This window comes from Takifugu flavidus, chromosome 4, assembly GCF_003711565.1.
Source record: "Takifugu flavidus isolate HTHZ2018 chromosome 4, ASM371156v2, whole genome shotgun sequence".
Taxonomy (NCBI): Eukaryota; Metazoa; Chordata; class Actinopteri; order Tetraodontiformes; family Tetraodontidae; genus Takifugu; species Takifugu flavidus.
Window position 1 is genome coordinate 18,549,156 of NC_079523.1, and position 23,914 is coordinate 18,573,069.

General features: G+C 43.0%; 1 protein-coding gene, 2 long non-coding RNA genes and 3 pseudogenes across 27 annotated transcripts in view; 2 read left to right on the forward strand and 4 right to left on the reverse strand.

Annotated features, from left to right (window-relative positions):
* The window catches only part of LOC130523612 (uncharacterized), a 90,428-nt gene extending 87,481 nt beyond the window's left edge, over positions 1-2,947 (forward strand). Inside the window, exon 2 of the long non-coding RNA XR_008949928.1 lies at positions 2,509-2,947. This is a non-coding gene — a long non-coding RNA (uncharacterized LOC130523612). The remainder of the gene's footprint in view (positions 1-2,508) is intronic.
* Positions 1-23,914, forward strand: part of LOC130523562 (NACHT, LRR and PYD domains-containing protein 12-like) — a 669,815-nt gene that overhangs the window by 555,227 nt on the left and 90,674 nt on the right. For all 25 annotated transcript variants that reach the window (XM_057028881.1, XM_057028880.1, XM_057028882.1 and 22 more), the window contains one exon: positions 18,475-18,648. In XM_057028881.1, coding sequence (XP_056884861.1) covers positions 18,475-18,648 — 174 coding nt within the window. The remainder of the gene's footprint in view (positions 1-18,474; positions 18,649-23,914) is intronic.
* Positions 1-23,914, reverse strand: part of LOC130523563 (NACHT, LRR and PYD domains-containing protein 12-like) — a 401,914-nt pseudogene that overhangs the window by 224,089 nt on the left and 153,911 nt on the right.
* On the reverse strand, positions 577-693 carry LOC130525106 (5S ribosomal RNA; annotated as a pseudogene).
* On the reverse strand, positions 1,711-1,818 carry LOC130525110 (5S ribosomal RNA; annotated as a pseudogene).
* On the reverse strand, positions 5,273-6,390 carry LOC130523613 (uncharacterized). Its single transcript, XR_008949929.1, has 3 exons — positions 6,301-6,390; positions 6,104-6,221; positions 5,273-5,630 (listed from the first exon to the last, which is right to left on the reverse strand). It is a non-coding gene; the product is annotated as an uncharacterized LOC130523613 (long non-coding RNA).

Here is a 23,914-nt window from a genome sequence, read left to right on the forward strand (position 1 = left end):
CGTACCTGGGAACAGCACAGGGAAAGGTCTGAGGACCACAAAACCTCTCAATCGTGGGAAATATGGAACCCTAATAAGGTTCTTGCTCCACAGCCATTGTACCGCAGAATTATGAAAAGTGCTCATTTTAATTGAAATATCCCTTTAAATGCTGCCGAGAACTGAAGAGAAAGTGAACCTACCAGGAAGCGTGACAAAATGCTCATTTTATGAGCAACAATCTGAGACGCTTTGACCCCGTAGCCAAAGGTTTCGTGTGGATTAATTCCACATTAAGTATCCATCTACATCCCTCACTTATTCTCCAAAAATAATCGCCATGCTAGCGATGTTAGCATTAGCACACACACACACTCATAAAATATTATGAAATTCAATTTTATTTAAACACAAACACAGACACGCACGCACACACACAACCACAACACACACTCAGAAAATATTAAATCTCAAACGATGTACAACAGTGCAACATTAAATCTCAATGTTAGAAGTACTTAAGAAGTGAATTACATCTGGCTGGATAATTATCAGGAACACTGGCGGCCTCTGCTGACCCAGTGGAAGAGTGCAAAAAGCTTACAGCACCTGGTATTCCCAGCGGTGTCCCATCCAAGTACTAACCAGGCCGACCCTGCTTAGCTTCCAAGATCGGACGAGATTGGGCGTTCTCAGGGTGGTATGGCCGTAAGCGAAAGCAGGTGCAAGAAAATGGCCTTTTGAAGTTAATACACTCAAACTTATTTTCTTGAAACATTTATTCTGGTGGAGGTTGTCCATTTTGCTTTGTCACAGTCCAAACCTCAATGTTGGAGCAGCCTCCAATCCATTTCCCAAAAGAAAAGGCTATATAGTCTATGAGCGCCATATAATCAAATCTGCGTAGATCGGCTCTTGGATGAGAGGTGAAACGCCTTCAAAAAAATCAAACAAGATTCAACTCCGATAAATGAAATCAACTTAAAAGCAATGTGCCATGGCCGGGAATCCGTGCCATGGCCGGGAATCGATCCCGGGCGGTGCGGGCCACTTGACAATTGCTGTCACAGACAACCTGATTGAAACCTCCTGAAGACCCCAGAGGGAGAGTTCGAATCCAGCTTTGGGCATTATCAAAGAGAAGATATTTGATTGAAAAATTCACGATCATAAAAATGTTTAAAGTGCATAGCAGTGTCTGTGAGGTTATGAGCCACAAATGCTGCTCTTTTAGGAGCACAGCCATATATTAAACTGTAGTTTGTGTCATAGCATAGTTTTATTGACAAATTCTAAATTGCAAGTAGCAGATATGAACAGGGAAATGCTACGTTATCTGCTTATTCTGTTACAAATAATCTGATGAGATAGGTGTGGAGTTAATTCAGTTGGGGATAGACAGATGGAATATTAGTGTTGTTAGTATGATACTTGAGTTCTTTAGATATTGTTTTCAATTCAGGAATCTGCCGCCTTGAGTTGGCTTTTGTTGAAGACAGAAATGTTGACAATAGTGTGGACCAAAGTGGGAAATTCAATTTTATTTAAACACAACACACACGCACGCACGCACACACACACACACACTCATAAAATATTAAATCTCAAACGATGTACAATAGTGCAACATTAAATCTCAATGTTAGAAGTACTTAAGAAGTGAATTACATCTGGCTGGATAATTATCAGGAACACTGGCGGCCTCTGCTGACCCAGTGGAAGAGTGCAAAAAGCTTACAGCACCTGGTATTCCCAGGCGGTCTCCCATCCAAGTACTAACCAGCCCGACCCTGCTTAGCTTCCGAGATCGGGCGTTCTCAGGGTGGTATGGCCGTAAGCGAGAGCAGGTGCAAGAAAATGGCCTTTTGAAGTTAATACACTCAAACTTATTTTCTTGAAACACTTATTCTGGTGGAGGTTGTCCATTTTGCTTTGTCACAGTCCAAACCTCAATGTTGGAGCAGCCTCCAATCCTTTCCCCAAAAAAGAAAAGGCTATATAGCCTATGAGCGCCATATCATCAAATCTGCCTAGATCGGCTCTTGGATGAGAGGTGAAACGCCTTCAAAACAATCAAACAAGATTCAACTCCGATAATGAAATCAACTTAAAAGCAATGTGCCATGGCCGGGATCGGTGCCATGGCCGGGAATCGATCCCGGTTCGGTGCGGGCCACTTGACAATTGCTGTAACAGACAACCTGATTGAAACCTCCTGAAGACCCCAGAGGGAGAGTTCGAATCCAGCTTTGGGCATTATCAAAGAGAAGATATTTGATTGAAAAATTCACGATCATCACAAAAATGTTTAAAGTGCATAGCAGTGTCTGTGAGGTTTATGAGCCACAAATGCTGCTCTTTTTAGGAGCACAGCCATCTATTAAACTGTAGTTTGTGTCATAGCATAGTTTTATTGACAAATTCTAAATTGCAAGTAGCAGATATGAACAGGGAAATGCTACGTTATCTGCTTATTCTGTTACAAATAATCTGATGAGATAGGTGTGGAGTTAATTCAGTTGGGGATAGACAGATGGAATATTAGTTTAACTGCCATAAATATCATTTATGTTGTCATTTTATGTCTGTAGAATATTTTATTTAACATTGTTTATTTTTATGAATATTTAATTCCTTTATTTAACACATCATACAGGCGGAAGTGGTTTCTGTTCTTTGTTTAGTGACGGACCTTTAATGTGGTACTCCACTCCACGAACTTTTATTTGAGGTAATACTGCAAGAAGAGGAAGTTGCAGAAGACATTCTTTTTAAGACGTTTTTCTTTGCTCATGGTGGACTCATTCCCTCAGGGGTGCAGCCAGCGAGGTAATCTGTTTTTCTTATGTTGCGTTTGTACGTGTTGTATATGTGAAACCTGTTTAATTGTGTGTTGTGCTAAACAGTTCGACGGTGGTGATGGCGTTTACGGCGATGTCGTGCCAATAAATCATCTGTGTCAAAAGAACTGTGGTCGTGCTTCTCTGACGGGAGTGATAGTCGAACTCGAGTCTGCTTCGAGGGACCTGCTCGGGCCCAGCAAGGAGGCGCAGACGGCTCGACAAGAAGGAAAAGCAGATAAGCCGATGTTTAACAAGAAGACACATGTTCAACGGTTCTCCATGAACGTCCACAAGTCAGACACACAAGTTAAAATGCTCTGAAAAGGGACACAAGTCTGGAAAACCACAAGGGACTGTGAAGTTTAGTGACAGTAGTCATAAGTTTAATGAGCAATTAATGTCGTTTACGTTTGATGTCTTATTTGAGCGCCTCATTCGTTAAAGGGGTAATCTGTACATTTTGAAAGGTTTGAAATAATTCATGAGCATTTAAGTTTAGTCCCTTAATGCTTGCTTTAAGGGTTAATTAGAAGCAAAATTATCTTTAAGTTTATTGACCTGAGTGCCTCAAGAACATGTTTAGGGCTAAACTGCTTATGTCAGACAAGCTAATGACATATAGTTAATTTCTAAGTAATTAATTTGTCAAAAGTAAAAACTGTCACTCTGAAGTAGCCTTCAAATGGCAGAACCAGAGCAGATAGATGAGCCTGATGATGCACAAGTAGTCCAGTTTGAAGAGCCTCGAAGAAGTGAAAGAGACCGCACATTAACAGAAAAAGGAAAAGAATTTCACAAGGAAAAGACTAAAGGGCTACTTCTACGCTTTGACAGCATTTATGAGCGCTGGAAAGCTCTCAGCAAGGTTGCTAAAAGGTCTGTAATAAAAGAGGACCCTAGCAACATTCTAGAAGAACATATCAGCACTGTTCAAAGGGAGTTGTCAGAGCTGAATATTGTTTATGATGAATATCGGAGGATTGACAGCCCAGAACATGAAATGCGCCGCAAGATGGATAAGTGTGTATCTGTCACAGGGATTGTGGTTCAGAATGCCCAATTTCAAATGCAAGGAACAGCAGAGAAGATTGTTTGGCCTGATGCTGGTTCTGTATTTGCGTCGTCTGTATCAAGCGGCTCACATTCAGCCTCTAAGTATTCTAAAGCTAATTCTGTTGTCTCTAATGTATCCTCAGCCAAAAGACAAGAAGCTGCAGCAGAATATGCAGCCACACAAGCTGTACTGAAGATTATGGCTGAACAAGAGGGTCACCAAGAGAAACTGCAAAGACTTGAGGTCGAGGACAAGCTGATAGCTGCAGACCAAGAAGCAGCTGCAGTATCTCGCCGTCTACAAGCAGAAAAGAAGAAACTGAACGCAAATAGAAAGAGAGAGAAAAGAAGCTGCACTTTTAAAGCAACAAGAAGAAGAAAGTGCAGCAAGAAAAAGGTCAGTCAAAGACTTAAAAAGAGAACTTGAGCGTTTGGAGGGGCTGAAAAGACTGAACTCAGCCAGAGCAAAGCTTCAAGTTTATGATGAAGGTGAGATGCTACACAACACAGAACTATCTACAGATATGCAAGCAACCAATCAGATGAATCCTGTGTATCAACACACACAAAGTGATTCAGCTCCAAGACATGTTGTTCAAGATAATTCAGGAGAGCTTGTCAAAGTTTTGGCTGAGGCCATATCAGCAAATAGGCTACCTATCCCAGAGCCTATCATCTTTAGCGGTGATCCACTCAAGTTTAACCACTGGAAGTCATCCTTCCATACACTGATTGGGAGGAAAAATATTCCAGCAGCAGAAAAAATCTTCTTCCTTCAGAAATATGTAGGAGGAGCTGCTAAAGAGGCTTTAGAAGGATATTTTTTGACTGATTCAGAAGACTCGTATCACGCAGCATGGGACTTGCTTAATGAACGATATGGTGAGCCCTTTGTAATTGCTAAAGCCCTCCGAGACAAACTACATGCTTGGTGAAAAATAGGCCCAAAGGAGAGTGCTGAACTGAGAAAGTTTGTGGATTTTTTACGTAGCTGTAAATCTGCCATGACCCATAATGAGAGTTTAAATGTTCTTAATGATGGAATTGAGAATCAGAAACTTACTGCCAAGCTACCTGACTGGCTAAGTACCAGATGGAATCGGAAAGCTACTCAGTATCAGCTGGAACACAGAAGGTTCCCAAGCTTTGATTTTGATTTTGCACTTTCATGGAAGCTAGCATCGCATGTAACCCTATAACCTCTTACCATGCTTTACAGCAGAGTGAATCTGAGAGACTAAAAGTTAAGAACCAAACCACAGTTGTTTTCAAGAATAGAACTGTTGGTGCAAAGATCCTCACAACTAACACCAGTGAGAAGAGCATAGTCACATGTGTGTTTTGTCAGAAAACAGGACACAGCTTATATAAGTGCAGAAGATTCATTGAAAGGCCTGTTGCTGACAGAGTAAAGTTTATTCAAGTCGAGAAATTGTGTTTTGGATGCTTAAGTCATGGCCATCAATCCAAGAGCTGCAGTAAGCGAATGGTGTGTGACATCTGCTCAAAACGTCACCCTACATGTCTTCATGAAGATCGCTTAAAACAAGAATCAAAGAAAGAAAATTCTGAAGCACAAAGTGTAACCAAAGAAATCACATCTAACAGAGTTGTACAAGACAGTAATAATACTCAGACTTCAACAATTATACCTGTTTATGTATCAACCTCAAGTGATTCAAGCAAGGAAGTTCTCGTCTATGCACTGCTTGATTCACAAAGTGACTCGTCATTCATTCTTGAGGATGTAGCAGTCTTTCTAGATGTGAATTCAGAGCAAGTTAAAATGAAACTCTCTACTATGACATCAAAAGAAAACAGTAGTCACCTGTAAAAAGACTGAAAGACCTACAAATAAGAGGGCTATTCTCCTCTAAGAAAATCACAGTGCCAACAACTTACACTCGTGAATTCATTCCTGCTAATCGCTCACACATTCCAACGCCAGAGACTGCCAAGGCATGGCCTCAGCTGATGCATCTTGCAGAGCACATTGCTCCACTAATGGAATGCGAGATTTGCGAAAGCCGGCAAGTTGTAATTGGGGAAGAGAACCAACCATTTGCTCAGAGAACTGATTTAGGTTGGAGCATAGTGAGTTATGGTGAACAAAAAGAAAATGAGATTGATGCAATTGGTGTAAGTCACCGCATCATTGTAAGGCAGGTAATACCAGCACACAAACCAACAGTCAAGCTCAAGAGTGAAGTTCACTATGTTTGTAACACTTGCATCAAAGAAGTGGTTACTCCAGATGATGTAATCAAAGTGCTGGAATCAGACTTCAGTGAGCGAGTGGGAGAAGAAGCAGTCTTCTCTCAGGAAGATCTCCAGTTCTTGAACAAGCTGAAAGATGGAATCAAACATAAACAGGATGGTCATTATGAAATGCCCTTACCCTTTAAACAAGACAAGCCAGACTTACCCAATAACATGCCATGTGCTGTTCATCGTTTGAAGTGTCTAGAACAGGGGTGGGCAAACATTTTGATGCGTGGGCCACAATGGGTTCTAACATTTGACAAAGGGGCCGGACCAGGAGCAGATGGATGGATGGAGTGCTTCAGTAACCTCACCTCATTGGAGAAAAATACACATCTTGGGATATGGAGAAAACATGTGCTTTAATTTCAAATGAAAATGAAGAGAAGCATTACAACAAAATATCTGAATTTGGAATGAGTCTTAAAATAAAATGAATAAAATGTGCCTTTTTTAAAAAAAAAAAAAACATTCTATTTTAAAGCACTGAAAGTTCTGTTATCCTACCATGGTGCCAAAAGTCAACAATGAACAGTGCAAGGAGGAAACAGTGGCAGCAAGTAAGTCTGTGAAGCGGCATTATCTGCGTGCGCATCAGCGAGACACTTTCCATTTTAATGGGAACAGTGTTGTTGCTCTCCTTTTTTAGCCAGCACATCAAAGTCCGGAGTTAGTTTTGTTGTGGCGATTCTCAGAATGGATCTCAGGTGTTGGTCTGTTAACCTGGATCTGTGGCTGGCTTTGTTGATCATGATGCTGAAGGTCTGTTCACACACATAGGTCGAGCCGAACAATGCCAGGATCTTCTGCGCTGTCTGCCGGAGCCTTGGAAACGCTGCTTTGCTGAGTGACGCATAGAAGTCATTTAGTTTCAGACAGTTGAACTTCCCTTTTAAGACTGGGTCGGACTGAAGGTCGATCAGTTCGAGCTGCAGCTCCTCTGGGGCTGTTTCGGGGTCTTGTGACAGAGGATAGGCCACCAACTGAAGTGACTTGTCAATTTTGTCGAAATCCGAGAACCGACGGCAGAATTCTCCGTGCAGTGCATCCAGTGACTCACTGTATTTCTTCACTTTTGCTCCGGCCTCTTTCAGCGTGGCTAGTGTAGGAAAATGAGTGAATGACTTGTTCAAAATTTGCCTGGAGAATATAGCCAGCTTGGATTTGAAGGCTTTCACGTTTGCGTACATGTCGTGCACAAACTGATCCTTCCCCTGTAGTTTCGTGTTGAGCTCATTTAAGTGTGAAAATACGTCCGTAGCGAACGCAAAGTCACAAATCCATCTCTTGTTGCTCAGCTCAGGAAATTCATCAGCCTTCCCCAGTCGCTCCAAAAACAAGCCAATCTCCTCTTTGAGCTCCCACACGCGTTGAAACACTTTGCCCAAACTCAACCAGCGAACACGGGAGTGATAAAGCAGGTCCTGGTGATCCGCATCAGTTTCCTCCAGGAACGCAATAAACTGACGGTGTTGAAGTCCCCTTGCCCGTATGAAGTTGACGAGTTTCACGACAGGATTCACAACATGGTTCAGCTGTAATACCGATTTACATAGAGATTCCTGGTGGATGATGCAGTGGAGGAAAATGACATCCTGGTCAGGGTTTTCATCTTTCACTTTATTCTGGATTCTCCTCAGCAGGCCAACATTTTTCCCTGTTAAATTTGGAGATCCATCTGTGGTGACGTTGACAAGCTTACTCCAAGGAAGCTTCGCATTTTCGATGACAGCAGACACCTGGTCAAACAAGTCCTCTCCCCGTGTTTGTCCTTTCAGAGACTCCATTGTTAAAAACTCCTCCGTTATTTCAAAAGTGTCGTTGATACTCGGATAAAAATGAGAGAAGCAGCAGTGTCTTTGACATCGTTGCTTTCATGCCAAGCTAAAGTGAATGACAATGTTGAATTGACTCCTGTCTGATTATTCAGCTTGTTTCCACGCGGCGAGTCACTGTCCGCCGTGATAAGCTGATTTTCTCAAATTTGTCTTTGCTCTCCGGGCACAAAATACCTGCTGTCTCCACCATGCATTCTTTTAAAAACTCGCCCTCAGACAGAGCTTTGCTGCCTTCGCTGAGATGAAAGCATAAAACTGGCCTTGGTACTTGACTCTTGAATGGCAGTTTGACGGTGAAAAAAACTTTGTTGAGCCTTTAAATTAGCTGCCAACTTCTGAGCAGCAGCTTCCCGTTCTTTTGTTGACAGCTTGCTAGCATAGTTAGCATGCTTTGTGGCAAAGTGTCGGCTAATATTATACTCTTTAAAAACCGCCACAGTTTCTTGGCATATGAGGCAAACAGCAGATGATCGGTGTTCAGTGAAAAAATATTTAGTTGTCCACTCCTTATTGAACACTCGACATTCTGTGTCCACTTTCCGTTTCTTAGGTCCGCTCATCTTTATAGAAGGGCTGATGGGTCAGAGGATAAAGTGCAAACGTGAAGTAGAAAACAGTGTTTATGTAATGTATCGATTGTTTGTATAAAGTTTTATACAGCGATCGTAATGACAGAATACCGTAAAATGCACTGAGAGCTTGAAATACGGGGAGAGGGAGTGACGTAAGTTCACACATGCGCAGTACAAATCGTGTTTCCGGGTACAGATCGAGTAGTGTACAGTGCGCCATCTAGTGGGAAAACACCAGAATTGCAGTGAAAATATAACATTAACAAGGTTTATTCATTTAATTTTTCAAGTTTGGCGGGCCGGATTAAAACGTTTAACGGGCCGGGTGTGGCCCCCGGGCCGTAGTTTGCCCATGCCTGGTCTAGAACGAAAGCTCAAGAGAGACAAACAATACTGCATGGATTACATTAACTTCATGCAAGACTCATCACATGTGGTGATGCAGAAAAGGTCCCAGAAGAAGAACTCAACAATCATCCAGCCTGGTATATTCCCCACCATGGGGTATACCACCCTCAAAAGCCTGGGAAAATTCGTGTAGTTTTCGATTGCTCAGCAAGGTTCCAGGACACATCATTGAATGATCACCTTACTGGACCAGATCTAACAAACAGCCTGGTGGGTGTCCTTTGCAGATTCCGTAAGGGCCCTGTTGCTGTTGTTTGCGATGTGGAACGAATGTTTCATCAGTTCCATGTGAGACCTGAGGACCAAGACTACTTGAGGTTCTTATGGTGGGAGAATGGTGATCTTGAGTCTCCACCATCAGTTTTTCGGATGAGAGTTCATCTCTTTGGGGCAGCCTCTTCACCTGGGTGTGCCAATTTTGGTCTGAAACACATAGCTCTTGAAGGTCAAGACCAGGTTAGTCAAGACACTGTGAAATTTGTTCAGCAGAATTTTTATGTGGATGATGGGCTTGTTAGTGTGATGTCTCACTCAGAGGCTATCCAGCTTGTCGAAGAAGCTAGGAAGCTTTGCAGTGTAGGCAAGTTGAGGCTACACAAGTTCATCTCCAACAGTGACAAAGTGTTAAAGTCGATACCCAAGGAAGAGTGTGCTGAAAGCGTGAAAAACCTGGATATGGCTTTGGAGAGCCACTGATGGAACGTGCAGTGGTGCGTCTTCTCTGATGATTTTCAGTTCAGAGTTACTGTCAAGGAACGTCCACTGACCAGAAGAGGAGTGTTATCCACTGTAGCTTCCATCTATGACCCATTAGGGTTTGTTGCACCATTCATCCTCTGTGGAAAACTGCTTTTACAACAAATGTGTCGAGACAAAGTTGACTGGGATGAGCCACTCCCTGAAGAGCTCAGATCACAGTGGGAGTTATGGCTACAAGATCTTCAGAATTTATCTAGTGTAAAAATTAGGAGATGTTACATTCCAGAAAGGTTCACAGATGTTGAGAAGTACGAACTCCATCACTTTTCCGACGCCAGCGTCACAGGTTATGGTGAGTGTAGTTATCTCAGAGCAGTTAGTGCTGAGGGAGAGGTTCATTGCTCGCTAGTGATGGCGAAAGCGCGTGTTGCTCCCACCAAAGTAACTACTATACCGCGCCTTGAGTTGTCTGCAGCGGTGGTAGCAGCAAAGATGAGTGTCATGCTCAGAAATGAGCTTGATATAGATGGTCTTCAAGAATATTTTTGGACAGACTCCAAGGTCGTTCTTGGATATATAAACAATGATGCCAAAAGGTTTCAAGTGTTTGTCGAAAACAGAATCAGAGAATTAAGTCCATCACTGATGCTGAGCAATGGCAGTATGTGAAATCTGAAGATAACCCGGCAGATCACGCTCAAGGGGCCTGATGGCACATCAGCTTGTCAGTTCAAATTGGCTCACTGGCCCAGAATTTCTATGGAAACAGGACCTACCTGCAGGAAATATCAAGGTGGGAGAAATCCAAGATGATGATCCAGAGCTACGGAAAGTTCAGGTTCTAACACAAAAGCAAAGGAAGAGAAGTCTTTGCTTGATTGTTTATCAAAGTTTTCTGACTGGAGAAGAGCTGTGAAAGCCATCGCCTGTCTTAAAAGATATCTACAGCAAAGAAAGGGTCTCAAAGCTAAGACTAATGAAACCACAAACATTGAAGAAAGACAGGAAGCGGAGCTTTTCATTATTAAACTGGTCCAAGAGGAAGCATTCAACTCTGAGATCAAAGGTATAAAGCAATGCAAGGAAGTAAGACCTAAGGATAAAACAAACAACTTACACAAGCTAAGTCATTCTTGGATGAGCATGGTGTGCTCAGGGTAGGAGGACGTTTGACAAGGTCTAGTCTTCACCCACATGTCAAGCATCCTGTCATTTTGCCTAAGACAAGCCATGTATCTTCTTTACTTATCAAGCATTACCACCAAAAGGTGCATCATCAAGGAAGAGGCATAACTGTAAATGAACTAAGATCGAGTGGAATATGGATCATAGGCTGCAGTAGTGCAGTTGCCTCACACATCCACAAATGTATGATGTGCAGAAAGTACAGAAGAAACACACAAGATCCAAAGATGGCAGATTTGCCAGAAGACAGGATGGAAAGTACTCCTCCATTTACATATTGTGGCCTAGATTGCTTTGGACCATTCTACATGAAGGAAGCAAGAAAAGAACTCAAGAAATATGGTCTCCTTTTTACATGTATGTGTTCAAGAGCCGTACATATAGAAATGTTGGATGATCTTACCACAGATGCTTTCATCACACGCTGCGCACATTCATTGCAATCCGTGGGAATGTGAGACAGCTGAGATGTGATCAAGGCACAAACTTTGTAGGTGCGAAAAGAGAGTTCATGAATGCAATGAAAGATCTGAACCATGAACAAATGAAGGGATATGATGTGAGTTCCTAATGAACACCCCATCATCAAGCCATATGGGAGGTGTATGGGAAAGACAAATAAGGACAATCAGAAGTGTTCTCACTGCAATCCTGGATGAATCTGCTAAAAAGACTTGACACTGCTTCACTTCGCACATTTCTGTATGAGGTGATGGCTGTTATAAACAGCAGACCTCTAACAATTGAACACTTAAATGATCCCACAAGTGTCGAACCTTTGACTCCCAACCACATTCTCATGATGAAGTCTAGCATAGTGTATCCCCCTCCTGGTCAATTTGTGAAGCAGGATCTGTATTTGCGTAAGAGGTGGCGACAGGTGCAGTTTCTGTCAAATGAGTTTTGGGTTAGGTGGAGGAAAGAATATCTCCTTAATCTTCAGCAGAGACAAATCTGGCAAACAGATAAGAGAGATACAAAGGTTGATGACATAGTTATCATTTGTGAGGACAGTTCTCCAAGAAATCAGTGGAAACTGGCAAGAGTGACAGAAGTGTATCCCAGTGCAGATGGAAAGGTTAGAAAAGTGAAACTGTTCGTCAGTGACTCAACCTTAGACAAACAAGGGAAGCGTACTACTAAGTCAGTGTATCTTGATCGGCCTGTGCAAAAGATTGTTGTATTGGTTGAAGCAGAATAAGTGTCATAGTTCACTTGTTACGTTAAATGTTACGTTAAAACGTAAGGTTGTAGCAAAGGTGTAAAGTGTGTATTGAAATCACAAAACTGTGATTTGGTGGGAGTTTAACTGCCATAAATATCATTTATGTTGTCATTTTTGTCTGTAGAATATTTTATTTAACATTGTTTATTTTTATGAATATTTAATTCCTTTATTTAACACATCATACAGGCGGAAGTGGTTTCTGTTCTTTGTTTAGTGACGGACCTTTAATGTGGTACTCCACTTCACGAACTTTTATTTGAGGTAATACTGCAAGAAGAGGAAGTTGCAGAAGACATTTTTTTAAGACGTTTTTCTTTGCTCATGGTGGACTCATTCCCTCAGGGGTGCAGCCAGCGAGGTAATCTGTTTTTCTTATGTTGCGTTTGTACGTGTTGTATATGTGAAACCTGTTTAATTGTGTGTGTGCTAAACAGTTCGACGGTGGTGATGGCGTTTACGGTGATGTCGTGCCAATAAATCATCTGTGTCAAAAGAACTGTGGTCGTGCTTCTCTGACGGGAGTGATAAGATGAATATACAGTGTGCACGTACGCGCACACGTGTGTATAAACACTTAATACACGCGTGTGCGTGGACGTAGACTTTTTAGTACTTTGGGTTCATAGACTTTTTAGTATTTTGCAGATACGTGTCTGTATATAAACCAGATCCTCCTGTAATAAAGAACTAAAGGCTGACTGTTGTCACGTGACCTGTCTCCGTCTGTGTCCGATGATGGAACCTGCCTGGAACATCTGGTCCACAGAAAGAGCAAAACAGCTCACAGAACTGGTCCAGTTTAGACCCCAAAATGACAATAATAATGAAAATGTGTGACGCAGTAGAAGAACAAGACGAACTTTCTATTGGTCATTGACAGTTTCAGTCATTTTCATCAGAATTCATCAAAAATATTTAAACCAACAAACTACACACAGAACCGCAAAGTTTAGAGCTTAAAGGGAGCGACAGGTGAAGATTTAAAGCTCAACGCAGCTGAAGAAGTTCCAAAAAAGAGAAATATCACGTGGTGCTTTACCGCCACCCGGTGGACACGCGTGGAACTGCAGACAATAGTTAAACGCGCTCCGACACATTCTGACCTCTGCTGCTCCTCCTGGACTCCAGGGCTGCAGAAATATGCTGCTTTTACAAGTCTTTAAAATCTGTCAAGCATCATAAATCTTATTTATTTAACCAGGTTGAATAATGGCGGAGAATGGTGTCCGAAAAGCGTCTTTATTTTAAAGTGAACAAGAACAGTTCGGTCCGCGTTCTCAGAGAGGCGGAGAGACCTCGAGAGAGTCCAAAACAAGTCCGCGAGGAAAACTCTCAAAAATAGTCAAGCCACAGAAGTCAGGGTTTGGCGATGAGGACGAAAACCCTCCGCCGCTGGCAGACGGGAGTTCTGTCCTTAAATCTAACGGGAGATTGAAGAGAGACCGCAGGTGCGTGTGTCTGCGGTTCCAGCTGTGGCTGATGAGCGGCTCCTCCACGCCCCCTGCAGGTAGACACCGCAACAACGTTCCCAGAAACTGGGAACCCAACAAACGAGTTTTTAAAAGTATTCCTTTCAGACTAAGCAGGAAGACTGAAGACCGACAAGGTGAGTGGAAACGAAGAGCATTATTGAAAAGAATTGACAGTTGTGTTTGGAGATAAAATCAAGATTTGATTCAACTAGACTTCATATTTAGTTTTAGCACAAAACATCGTTATACATTATAAATGAATAGGTCTTATTTAACATTCTTATAGTCTGGCTTTAGTTATAGTTGAATAGTCTTTCTAAGTGAAGTTTAGTTTATGTTTCTGCTCTTTGCTACTGATTCTAAAGAACTTTAAACCCTCCCAGAATGCTTTAATGGTAGTAATATATACGCCATGAAGCTGTTGATTAGGTTTTGAAAGTGAAAGTATTCTGTTCAGACGAAGCAGGAAGAGCGACATTTTGTGACAGGTGAAAAGCTCATAAAGTTATTAGAGCTGTTCAACAGTCCAGGTTACAGCTGGATATTTTGGTATTATTTAAGACAATAAACTTTAAAAATAATTAAATAAATCAACACAGGATCACAGGACACCAACAGGATTTTGGGTTCATGTTGCACGTTTTCTCACAGTGGTTTATTGTTCGATGTTGTGGAACCACTGTGAAAGAAATGCAGGAGTGGGTGTCATTTCTTTCATCTATTTTAAATAGAGCAGTGATCTTTGAGGACTTGGATCATAGAAATAATTGAAGAGGGGAACAAAGGAGGGAAGTTAAAAAGTCCTGACTAGTATGTTTATGTAGCACCAAATAATTTAGTGGCTGAGCTGAAGACAGTCCTTTCACCATGTTGGCCTGTGGAAAACCAGTGTTGTCGGCCCGATGGACCAGCGTCCCCGTCGTTGCCGGACCACCGTTGGCCACCAGTTGGGTTTTGGGATCAAAGTGGGGGCGTTTCCTGTATCCGGTTCTCCTCACGGATCCATGACTACAACATGTTGCTGCAAGTGCAGAGACGTTTGCTCTGGAAAGAACTTTAGAGCACATTCAGTGCTGCAGGATGAGGGGCTGGAAAAGGTGCCAGTTCTTTTCTCACTGCAGGGAACAGTTAAAAAAAGCAGCTTAAACTCTGAAAATGTGAAAATGATACAGAGACATCATTAATTTATTGATTCAGTTGTTATCCAGAATGGATTAGAAATGTTCCTGTTTGATAAAAATGCAGTGAATTGGGATTATTGAACTCCAACCTCTACAGATTATTTACCTTCATCACAGTCTCATCACTATTTCTGATGTTTCCTCAGGATGGACGAGGACAGAGCAGAGTCCACAGTGCCCAGCTGGGTGTCCCTGAAGAGTGACATGTCCAAAGATAGACCAATAACTTCAGAAGTTCAGAGGAGATGTAAGAAAACTAAAGCGTGATGATGTGTTTGTGTGGCAGCTGTTAGTCACATTAACAGCAGCAGGTTGTGAGTTTATTATTGGAGATGTTTAACACTTAAACCTCAGACAGTCATATAGTTACAGACTTAATGTGAATATTGTTGATTAGAAACAAGAATCAGGTTTAAACTGAAAGATGAATTCAGACATAAATGCTGGAACAATATTGAGTCTTGATCAGGTTCTTTCATCCTATAAATCAAAGGACTAATAGAGATGTGTTTCATAGTGAGAGGGGGGAGCACATCCTATCAAACTGGGACCAGTCAGCTCCACCAGGAGAGTCCTCTTGTTCACAATCTGGAAGCAGATCTGGAGATGCTGAAATGAAGCCCAAACAAAGTAAAACTGTTCAATATGAGATTTAATTGTGATGTCATGAATTTGTAGTTGTGTTGATGATTTATTATAGATGGAAATCATTGGTTTACTTATGTTCAGGAAGTGATCTGCAGGAGGTGATAGAAGGTCATAAGATGAGTCTGAAGAGAAGATGTGAACATGTGACTGAAGGAACTAATGAAGCAGGAAGTGGAACCCTGCTGAACAAGATCTACACTGAGCTCTACATCACTGAGGGACAAAGTGAGGAGGTGGACACACAACATGAGGTGAGACAGCTTGAGAGAACCTCCAAGAAGAACATCCAGGACACTCCAATCAAGTGCCAGGACATCTTCAAAGTCTTATCTGAGCAACAGAGACACATCAGAGTGGTTCTGACCAACGGTGTCGCCGGCGTTGGAAAAACCTTCTCAGTGCAGAAGTTCAGTCTGGACTGGGCAGAAGGTTTGGAGAACCAAGACATCAGTCTGGTGCTTCCGCTCTCATGCAGGGAGCTGAACTTGATCAGAGATGAGCAGCACAGTCTTCTCTCACTGCTTCATGTTTTCCATCCAACATTACAGAAGATCAGAGCAGAAGATCTGACTGTCTGGAAACTTCTGTTCATCTTTGATGGCCTGGATGAAAGCAGATTTTCACTGGGTTTCAACAAGCATCAGCTCATCTCTGATGTCACACAAGTATCGTCCGTTGGCGTGCTCCTGGTGAACCTCATCCAGGGGAACCTGCTTCCCTCAGCTCTCATCTGGATCACCTCCAGACCTGCAGCAGCCTATCAGATTCCTCCCTCGTGTGTTGACAGGATCACAGAAGTACGAGGCTTCACTGACTCCCAGAAGGAGGAGTACTTCAGGAGGAGGTTCAGTGATGAAGATCTGTCCAAGAGAATCATCTCACACATCAAGGCCTCCAGGAGCCTCCACATCATGTGTCTGATCCCAGTTTTCTGCTGGATCACTGCTATAGTTCTGGAGGACATGATGACCAGAGACCAGAGAGGAGAGCTGCCCAAAACCCTGACTGACCTCTACTCACACTTCCTGAGGGTTCAGATAAAGAGGAAGAAGCAGAAGTATGGAGGAAAGCAGAGACCAGGGAAACTGACTAAGGCTGATAAAGAACTCCTTCTGAAGTTGGGTCGGCTGGCGTTTGAACATCTGGAGAAAGGAAACATCATGTTCTACTCAGAAGACCTGGAGCGATGTGGACTGGACGTCTCCGAGGTGTCGGTGTACTCAGGAGTTTGTACAGAGATCTTCAAAAGAGAGAGTGTGATCTTCCAGAAATCAGTCTACTGCTTTGTTCATCTGAGCATTCAGGAGTTTCTGGCTGCCGTCTACATGTTCCACTGTTACACCAGGAAAGACACAGTGGTTATAAATCAGTTCCTAAAATATTCTGAACCAGTCACATCTCTTGATGACTTCCTCAGGAGAGCACTAATGAAATCTCTTGATGACTTCCTCAGGAGAGCACTAATGAAATCTCTCAAAAGTGAAAATGGCCACCTGGACTTGTTTGTTCGCTTCCTTCATGGTCTCTCTCTGGAGTCCAATCAGAGGATCTTGGGTGGACTGTTGGATCAGAGGAACAGCCACCCAAAAACAATCCAGAAGGTCCTCAACAACCTGAAGGAGCTGAACAGTGATGGAATCTCCCCAGACAGAAGCATCAACATCTTCCACTGTCTGATGGAGATGAAGGATCAGTCAGTCCATCAGGAGATCCAAGAGTTCCTGAAGTCAGGGGAGAAATCAGAGAGGGAACTGTCAGAGATCCACTGTTCAGCTCTGGCCTACCTGCTGCAGATGTCAGAGGAGGTTCTGGATGAGCTGAACCTGCAGCAGTACAAAACCTCAGAGGAGGGACGACGTCGCCTGATTCCAGCTGTGAGGAACTGCAGGAAGGCCGAGTAAGTAAAGATTTTTAGGGCCGGACATCAGCATTTAAATCAAGCGAGTGGATCATGTCAGGTAGCAATACCCAGTGGTCATTCCTTCAATTCTTTATTTCCATTGCAGCGTCCATAAATTAAAAACAACAACAATTCATCCAGAAATGTTCAACACTGGCTGGATATATGTTCAAAGGTCAATCCAGACAAACCAACATAAGGCAGGAATAATAGGAGCCACAAGTTAACTGACTATCATGAAATGACTGTCATGTCATTAAATAACTTTTGTTTGTTTGTATACATCGTATTCAAACAACAGAAAAACACATTTTAACTAATGACACGTGACTATTTTGCTTCATTTGTTCAACGTAAAAACAGCCGGCCTCGTTGGTTTAAATGGGTGTTTTAGGTCTTTGTGGCGGTTCCGTTTGGAGCCTTTATGTGACCCACAAAGTTGTTTGAGCCTTTCCACACCCGTTAGGTGGCAACTTCATCACTAGCAACAAAAGGTGCAGTGAAAATGATTTGAAGGGAAACAGGCAGATAGAACAGAAGCTGAGGGCAATCGATGCAACCAGAGACTCTGATGTCATCGATCGGATCGCTGAATTAAGACTTGACGCACCATCGTACAAATTGGATGAAATGCAAAATATCCAAAGAGCCGATAGACAGATAAAAAGATGCACGTTTCTTTAAACCATTTGCTATAATCATTTTAAATATTGAGTAATTATGAGCTGTTCTAAAATGAGACAAATGTTAAGAATAATTCAGTTGCATTTCAGATCTGATGGTCGTTCAAACTGTTGCTCTACGGTGTTGAATTTAGCTTTTCCAGGAAATGAGCTACATTTGTGTTGAGGTAGATTCTCAGATAAGTTGATGAGAAATCCCAAAGTTTGACTCACTATTTTTGTTTCATACACAACAGACTGTATGGTAGTTTTCTTTCAACGAGTCATTGGGAAGTTGTGGCCTCAGCAATGACGTCAAACCCTTCTCATCTACGGGAGCTGAGCTTAAGATGGAACCAAAACCTGACAGATGCCGACGTAAAGTTACTGTCTTCTGCAATGATGCATCCAAACTGCAGACTGGAGACGCTCAGGTCAGGAGGCCTCTGTTGGTCTTTTCTAAATTTCTTTACATTTTCTGCTTTTCTCTTCATTTTCAGATTTAGAAATGTGTTTTTATTTGCCCCATTTATTCCTTTTCCAGGCTGTCACACTGCAGTTTATCAGAGATCAGTTGTGTCTCTCTGGCCTCGGCGCTGAGGTCCAATCCCTCCCATCTGAGGGTTCTGGACCTGAGTGAGAACCAGCTGAAGGATCCAGGAGTGAAGCTGCTCTGTGGTTTTCTCCAGGATCCTCTCTGTAAGCTGGAGACTCTCAGGTCAGTCAGAGATGATCCAGTACTTTCCCAGGTGTAACTAGTTAGACAATAACTGTTTACATGTTTGATCTTTGTTATAAACGTAGTGTTACAGTTCTCAGAAAAAAGACCACACAGGACAGATTTGCAGTATTAAATTGGTTGTGGAAATCTGTCCCATGTGAGGATGGTCATCAATGACTAGAAAGGAAGTATCAGTTGTAGATTTGTCTTGTTTTATTTTAGGCTGGCCACAAAACCGCCCAAACATTCAGACCAATCAAAAATGGTTCTTCCTGTCTTTTAAAGATCAGAAGGAAAACTAGAAAACCCCAAAAGAAAGCTGCTGCAGTGTGCCATGCCCCTTCTCTCCTGAGAAAAGCCATCCCAAAAAAGAGAAAAGCCCAAGTGTGAAGTGAGCACCCTGTTAAACCTTGGTACCGAAAGCCTGCAGTCATTCTCATCTTAGGTGGCTTCATTCCAGCCAGAAGCCCAAACCTGCCTCCCTCTTAAAGGGGCAGCAGGTCAGTCCAACCACAGAAACCTTCATGAAGATCTGAAGCTTTCAGCATCCACAATTGTTGCACCTCACTTCCATTGGAGTCCAAATCAGAAGTCAACAAGTTGATTCTACACCGATTCTACACAATGCAACCATTTTAAAAAGGTTTCCATCCATAAGTTTTCACACATTTTTAGATAAATCTGTTTGTTCGTCGCCTCCTTCTTTTGTAATGGTCATTAAAGAAAATGACCTTATTGGAGTTTTTCTCCTCACAAATATGACTTTCTATGAACGATGCAATAAATGCAGCTTGCAATCTAAGACAATATGGAAGTATGTGTATATAATAGCAGTGGAAGTAGCTCATAAAATAATACATTTGCTCTTCTCATCGAATCTTTCTATGTTATTAAAGAAAAACCTGCTCTTAGTCAACAACATCTAAGACATCAACCAAAAATCCTAATTTTCTACAATCTAATATAAAACAGTAGAGAAGAGTCTTTCTGCAGAGACACTGGTGGCAGGAATGCAGAAGTATCACCTGCTCAACTTGGAAGGTGGAGCAGAAACCACCAGCTGAGAAGGTCCTCAGCGAGAGGAAGTGGTGGAGAACCATGAAACTTGCTAAGCTCCACCTCAGCTCCAGAGACGGGCTGAGCTGGAGCTGTGGCACCAGGTATCGCCCAGAAGAGCCTCCAACAAACAAGCTCTTCTCTTGGGAGGAGAGGGCTTTGAATCTCAGCTCAGTGTGCTTGTCTCTAGTAGGTGGCAGCTGCACCTTTTCCTGAGGTCCTTGTTGGTGCCCTGAGGGGAACTGATGCTCCTGCAATGTTTTCTGGCAGCATTGAGCTTGCAGTGGGGCAATCAAACACACTGTGGGGTGGCTCTCTTTCCTTCTCTCATCTGGAGAACAAGTGACACCAGCTGCCAATCATTGTTGGAGAAATGTGCAGTCAGGGGAACGATGCGTCCAGACTATAGCCACCCTTCCAGCATCCAGCAGTGTCTAAAACCTTTGATTTGGTTTCACCAGAGAGTGTAGGGATTGCAGGGTCGCTGCAGCATCGCCCACAAGCTATCAGGAGTGGGTCGCTTTGTCCCAACTCCTGACAAGAGTTGAGTGCTATTGAGAAATGTGGTCTCACAAACTTGGAAGGTATTTTGACCCACACACATTTTACATACGCTGTAGATCTTGTCCAACCACCCTGAGAGAACCCAAAATAGGAACATACGGCAGATAAGCCGGTGCAGGACCAGAGGTTTGTTGCTTGTAAGCTGTGTTTTGCTCTGGTACATGTTGATTTTTATTTGTCTTCTCTCAAAATAATTGTTATTTTAGCCTAAGGAGCTGCAGTTTATCCGAGACCAGCTGTGATTCTGTGGCCTCAGCTCTGAAGTCCAACCTCTCCCATCTGAGGGTTCTGGACCTGAGCCACAACACGTTGCAGGATTCAGGAGTGAAGCGGCTCTGTTCTGGACTGGAGAGTCCAAACTGTAAACTGGAGAGGCTCAGGTCAGTCTTCATTTTTCTACCTATATACCAGCTGCTAAGATGGTGAAGTGAGGCTGTTCTCAACACTGCTGTGATGCACCACATTAAAAAAATTCCTTGTAATATCGTGAATTCAGGTCTGACCCAACTAAGAACTAACGTAGGTTTAGTACTGACGCAGATAACATGCAGACCTGCACCGTTTAACCTTATCCTGCATTTTTCAGATTGATTAACTCCAGCTTATCAGAGATCAGCTGTGGCTCTCTGGCCTCGGCGCTGAGGTCCAATCCCTCCCATCTCAGAGAACTGGACCTGAGTCAGAACCAGCTGCAGGATTCAGGAGTGAAGCTGCTCTGTGGTTTTCTCCACTTTCCAAACTGCCGACTGGAAACTCTGAGGTAAACACCATTCTCAAAAATGTCCATTATTCCATCCGAGGGTCCTCACACTTTCTGAGTGTGTGTGTTGTGCCCAGTTCCTTCAGGAGGGAGGGCCACACGGTGACCACTTATTCATGATAAATTGATTTAAGGACAATGAAAAAGCCGACAGATGGTAACCAAAATTAGACAAAACTAGGTGAGGGTGCCTGGTAGACACCAGCCAACGAGGAGGGAGATGGTGAGGGGGACAGGAAGTCATCTAAGACAGGTTGTGCCTTTAAAGATGAGCCACAGGTGAGATGGATCTCCATGATGAGATGGGAGGGAAAGAGGTGGGAGAACCTGGGAAGAGTGAGGGCCAGAACAATATATATTCTCCTTTGGAACAGTGCAAACCTGAGAGGTTGGAATTGTGGTCATTACATATTACTATCATTTTTTAACCTGTAACTAAATTAAATATTTACAGATCATGCCTTTGATTAACCTTTCAGATGAATACTGGTTTCACTTATAACCTTATAAAAGTTTCCCTTCTTTATTTAGATTAAGGAGCTGCAGCTTATCAGAGATCAGCTGTGGCTCTCTGGCCTCGGCGCTGAGGTCCAATCCCTCCCATCTCAGAGAACTGGACCTGAGACAGAACCAGCTGCAGGATTCAGGAGTGAAGCTGCTGTCTGCTCTTGTAGAGAATCCACACTATGGGCTGGAGACATTGAGTCAGTAGCTGGTGGTAGCCAGTCAACTCCCGCTCATCTGCTGCATCACTCACTGACCACTGGTGAAGAGCATCTGTGGAAACATCTGCCGTCTACTCCCTCCATAGATGAAAAATTCAGTTTTTAAAAAGCGCTGGTGGACTTTCAGGAGATCAGTCGATGGTCGACAAAGCAGAAGCAGCTTCGCCTTGAAGTTAAATTAGTTCCTGGTATCACACAATGCATCTTTATAAAGTTCTAAATGGCTCCTCGGCCACTCTTAGAAGCATGGAAACATTCTCTTAATTGTCTCTTCAAATGTCTGTATTGTACGGTACTATGCCTTCAGAATCTTTAGGGTTTAGTATTTACTGTCTCTGTGACATTGGAATATTTCAGCTGCAGCCAGCAAAAACCCATCAGAATGACGGCTATCGGTGGGAACCGCAGGTCATTTGACTTTAGTCAGTCTGGTCAATGTTATAGGATTTATTGCAATCTAATAAAAACTATGAATAAATGTGGGAAATAGGAAATAAAAAGAAGCAAAATGACCAAATAAAACTCCCATGAATACTGTAAATTTAAAGATGTCAAGAATGGAATATCAGCTTAAATGGAATCAAACATAAAGTGAAAAGGCCTCCTTTAAGTTTACTGCAAAAATAAACACAAAATCAAGAGCGACACGCACCAAAAACGTCTCATTCTCTCTTCTGTCTCCACTCATTCTTTTATATTCTCTTAAGATAATGGGGACGGGGTCGTGTGATAACAAAACAACCTAATTGGGGACTATATTGTTGTTGCAAGAACTTTGGCTCTTCTGAAGTTTCTATGTTGGCTTCCACAGATTGTGCATCCACTAGAAACTCAGTGTTTTTGAGGAACTACCAGGAGTGGCTGGAGTGGAGGCCAATGACGCTATAGCTACATATAGCTACATATAGATCACCGTTATCCTCAACCCAAAAGACCACCAGTTGGCGCAGCAATACTAAAGATAGGAGGTTGTGGTCGTTGCGCAGACGCGGAGTGATATCACGCACAAACGTGCCCTATGTTTTATATACCGTATGTTCACGACCAAAGGGCGCACCGTATTAAAAGGTGCAGCCTCAGTTACGGGTGCTGTTTCTGTATTTAACACATACATCAGGCGCTCCGGATTATAGGGCGCAGGCATGGTAAAACATACCGCTACCATAGCTTAAAACATGCATGCTAGCGTGTATTTAGCAATTTTGCGAAAGCCGGCAAGTCGACCGCTGTAGTGGGCCGCTCACAGCGGGAGCCCCGTCTGTAGTCACTGATACCAGCTTTTCCAGCGGCACTTTTTTCTCCCCCAAAAACTCCTTCACCTCGTTATATATGTCGACTCCGCTCGTTAAATAGGTCGACTCCCCTTGTTATATAGGTCGACTCCCCTCGTTAAATATGTAGACTCCCCTCGTTATATAGGTCGACTCCCCTTGTTATATAGGTCGACTCCCCTCGTTAAATATGTCGACTCCCCTCGTTATATAGGTCGACTCCCCTCGTTATATATGTCAACTCCCCTCGTAGTTGTCTTTAGGGGCAGTAGTGTGAGAAGTTCTTCTCTTGTGGAGAAATCATCAAACACCTTCCTGATAAAGATCCTCAGCAGCGCCGTACTGCTGCTGTCCACCGACTCGTCACAGGAGGCTAAACCACCTGCACCTCGCCAGGTCACGGTCCAGCTGGTCGGCCAAGTTCCCGGACATCGCAGATACTCTTCTTACCATCGTAGCTGCCCCCAGTTGAACATCGGAGAGATTGGAGATCACGTCGGTTCCGTATTTCTCGTCTTCAAGTACAGTTTTGGCAATCAACATCATTGCTTCTTTAACTACCTCCCCGTCTGAAAATGCCTTCTTTTTAATCAAGAATTGCGTAGCTCTAAATGAGGCTTCGGTTGCTTTTTGGGAGGCTTTAACTGGCCTTGTGAAAAAGCTTGCTGTTTGCACAAAGCTGCCTTTAACTCGCTTTTTCTGCTCGCAGTGCGCTGCCCTGTGGATAGCTAGCATGGTAGCTTGTGACACATTGTGAAATGTCTCTCCACATTGTGCCGCTTTGCCGTCACCACAGTCGCCCCGCAAATAAGACAAACACATGCTCCTTTCACAGTGGTAAAAAAAAATCGACCTCCCATTCGTGGTGAAAATGATGTGTCTTCTTT